The 1,696-nt window shown below is 38.7% G+C and overlaps 1 protein-coding gene across 1 annotated transcript in view; it reads right to left on the bottom strand.

Moving 5' to 3' along the window:
• Nucleotides 1-473: 473 nt before the first annotated feature.
• The window catches only part of RBM43 (RNA binding motif protein 43), a gene marked incomplete at its 5' end in the record, with an annotated part of 1,647 nt that continues 424 nt past the window's right edge, over nucleotides 474-1,696 (bottom strand). The window contains 2 exons of the mRNA XM_010010936.1: nucleotides 474-1,208; nucleotides 1,290-1,384. Of these exons, the coding sequence (XP_010009238.1) occupies nucleotides 474-1,208; nucleotides 1,290-1,384 (830 nt within the window). The remainder of the gene's footprint in view (nucleotides 1,209-1,289; nucleotides 1,385-1,696) is intronic.

Here is a 1,696-nt window from a genome sequence, read left to right as displayed (position 1 = left end):
AGGCAATAGAAAAAGGCCACCACTCCTGTTTTCAGTGGTCATCTTGCGCAGAGAAGCATAACTCAGCTTCAATGCAGTATTCTTTATCAGGTTGTCTTACCCACCTTTGTCAGTCAGACTTCTTATGCTAATGAGAACTCTTAAAAAAAATGGCCTTTTCTTATCTTACGCTCCCTGATGCCACGACAGAATGAGTGCATATGCCCAGAAAACATCTAACAAAAGGAAAAAGGATCTGTATCTGGACAGAAAAGGCCTAGCTTCTTCAGTCTCTTAAACTCACAAGAGATAAAGAGATAATTTATTTCCCGTTCTAAACTTAAGTGGGGGGAATGGGCTTGTTCACCCTCAGGTGTAGACTGCCCAACCTGTGAGTGGGAGCAATGTGACAGATCTGCAGTGACACAGAGGTGCACAGGTACAGTCTGTACAAGAAGTATGACATGTAAGCAACATAAACGCTAACTTTCTATCTATCTGCTGCGAAACAGGCTCTGAATCTTATTGCTCACTTCCTTTGTAAATTCAAAAACCTCAGAAGAATACCCTATAACATCAATATGAGTATCATAAGAGATGATCAAAACATGAGGGTAATGGGGTTTCACGCTTTCACATGCCCTCCTGTATCTCTCCTTTTCATTTCTGGTGTGTCCCTTGAAGTCGATCCTCTCCTTACGTAGAGTTTTATGGAGTTTTATAGACCAATTTTCAATTTTCTCTTTGATTCTTAATACCCGTCCAACATCAGACCTACTTCCAGCATTCTCAATATAAAGTGTAGTTACATCACCATCAGTGATGTCAGAAATCACAGTGTCATCATTTACTAGAAATGTCTTGGGAAAAAAGGACTTCATGTAGCGATACACATCTGTGTCAAGAACAACCACCTGTTTTTCTGCACCATGAACAAAATTACTCATCTCTGTGGTAAGTCTGTGCTGCTGTTGCCTCCTCCTTGGTCTCTGGTGGGACGTACCTTTTTCTCTTTTGTCCTTCTCTGAAAGGGATTTTTCTTTTAATAAGAGAAAGTCTCTTAGCAATTTGATATCCGGAAATGACCCTTGAACAGAAATATGCCCATTGGATTGCAAAGGACCAAAGCTCAAATCTGTGCTCCTTCTAATTTCTTGTATCAGATCTTCTAAAACAAATTGTTCTTTGAAAATAGACATATTGAGGACAGATGTGACAGAGCTGAAGACCTAGAATTTTGAATTAGAGAAGTTAAGTAACGGTTAAGATATCAATGGAAGTATAACTAGATAAATTATGAATGAGCTTACATCTTCACAGTAGCGGGTTACTTTCAGTGGGTAGTATCTGGACAACCTTTTGTCCTCCAGTCGATGTTCATTCTTCTTTAGAACACTCTCTACAACTGAAGAGAAAGCCAGATTCTTGCAGTAAGATAATGCGCTACTGTAGGTCTGATGGCAGAACACTTCATGGGTATTTTTCTCTTGATGCTTTCCCTCACAATGTTGCAACATGCACACATGCAATTCAATATTCTTGCCTAATACTTTACATATTAGTCAAAATTGTTCAGAAAGAGAGATAGAAGCCTGTCTTCTTAGAACATTAATTGGTAGAGATTTATTCTCAAACACCTGACTACAAAAATCCTATCTGTTATGCATGGTATAAATTTATTCCTAAAAGCAAACATAACAAACACTTTGCAGGAAGC

This window comes from Nestor notabilis, unplaced genomic scaffold (genome assembly GCF_000696875.1).
Source record: "Nestor notabilis isolate BGI_N333 unplaced genomic scaffold, ASM69687v1 scaffold25903, whole genome shotgun sequence".
Taxonomy (NCBI): domain Eukaryota; kingdom Metazoa; phylum Chordata; class Aves; order Psittaciformes; family Psittacidae; genus Nestor; species Nestor notabilis.
The sequence above is the reverse complement of the archived record's forward strand: the minus strand, read 5'-3'. Positions and strand labels throughout refer to the sequence as shown.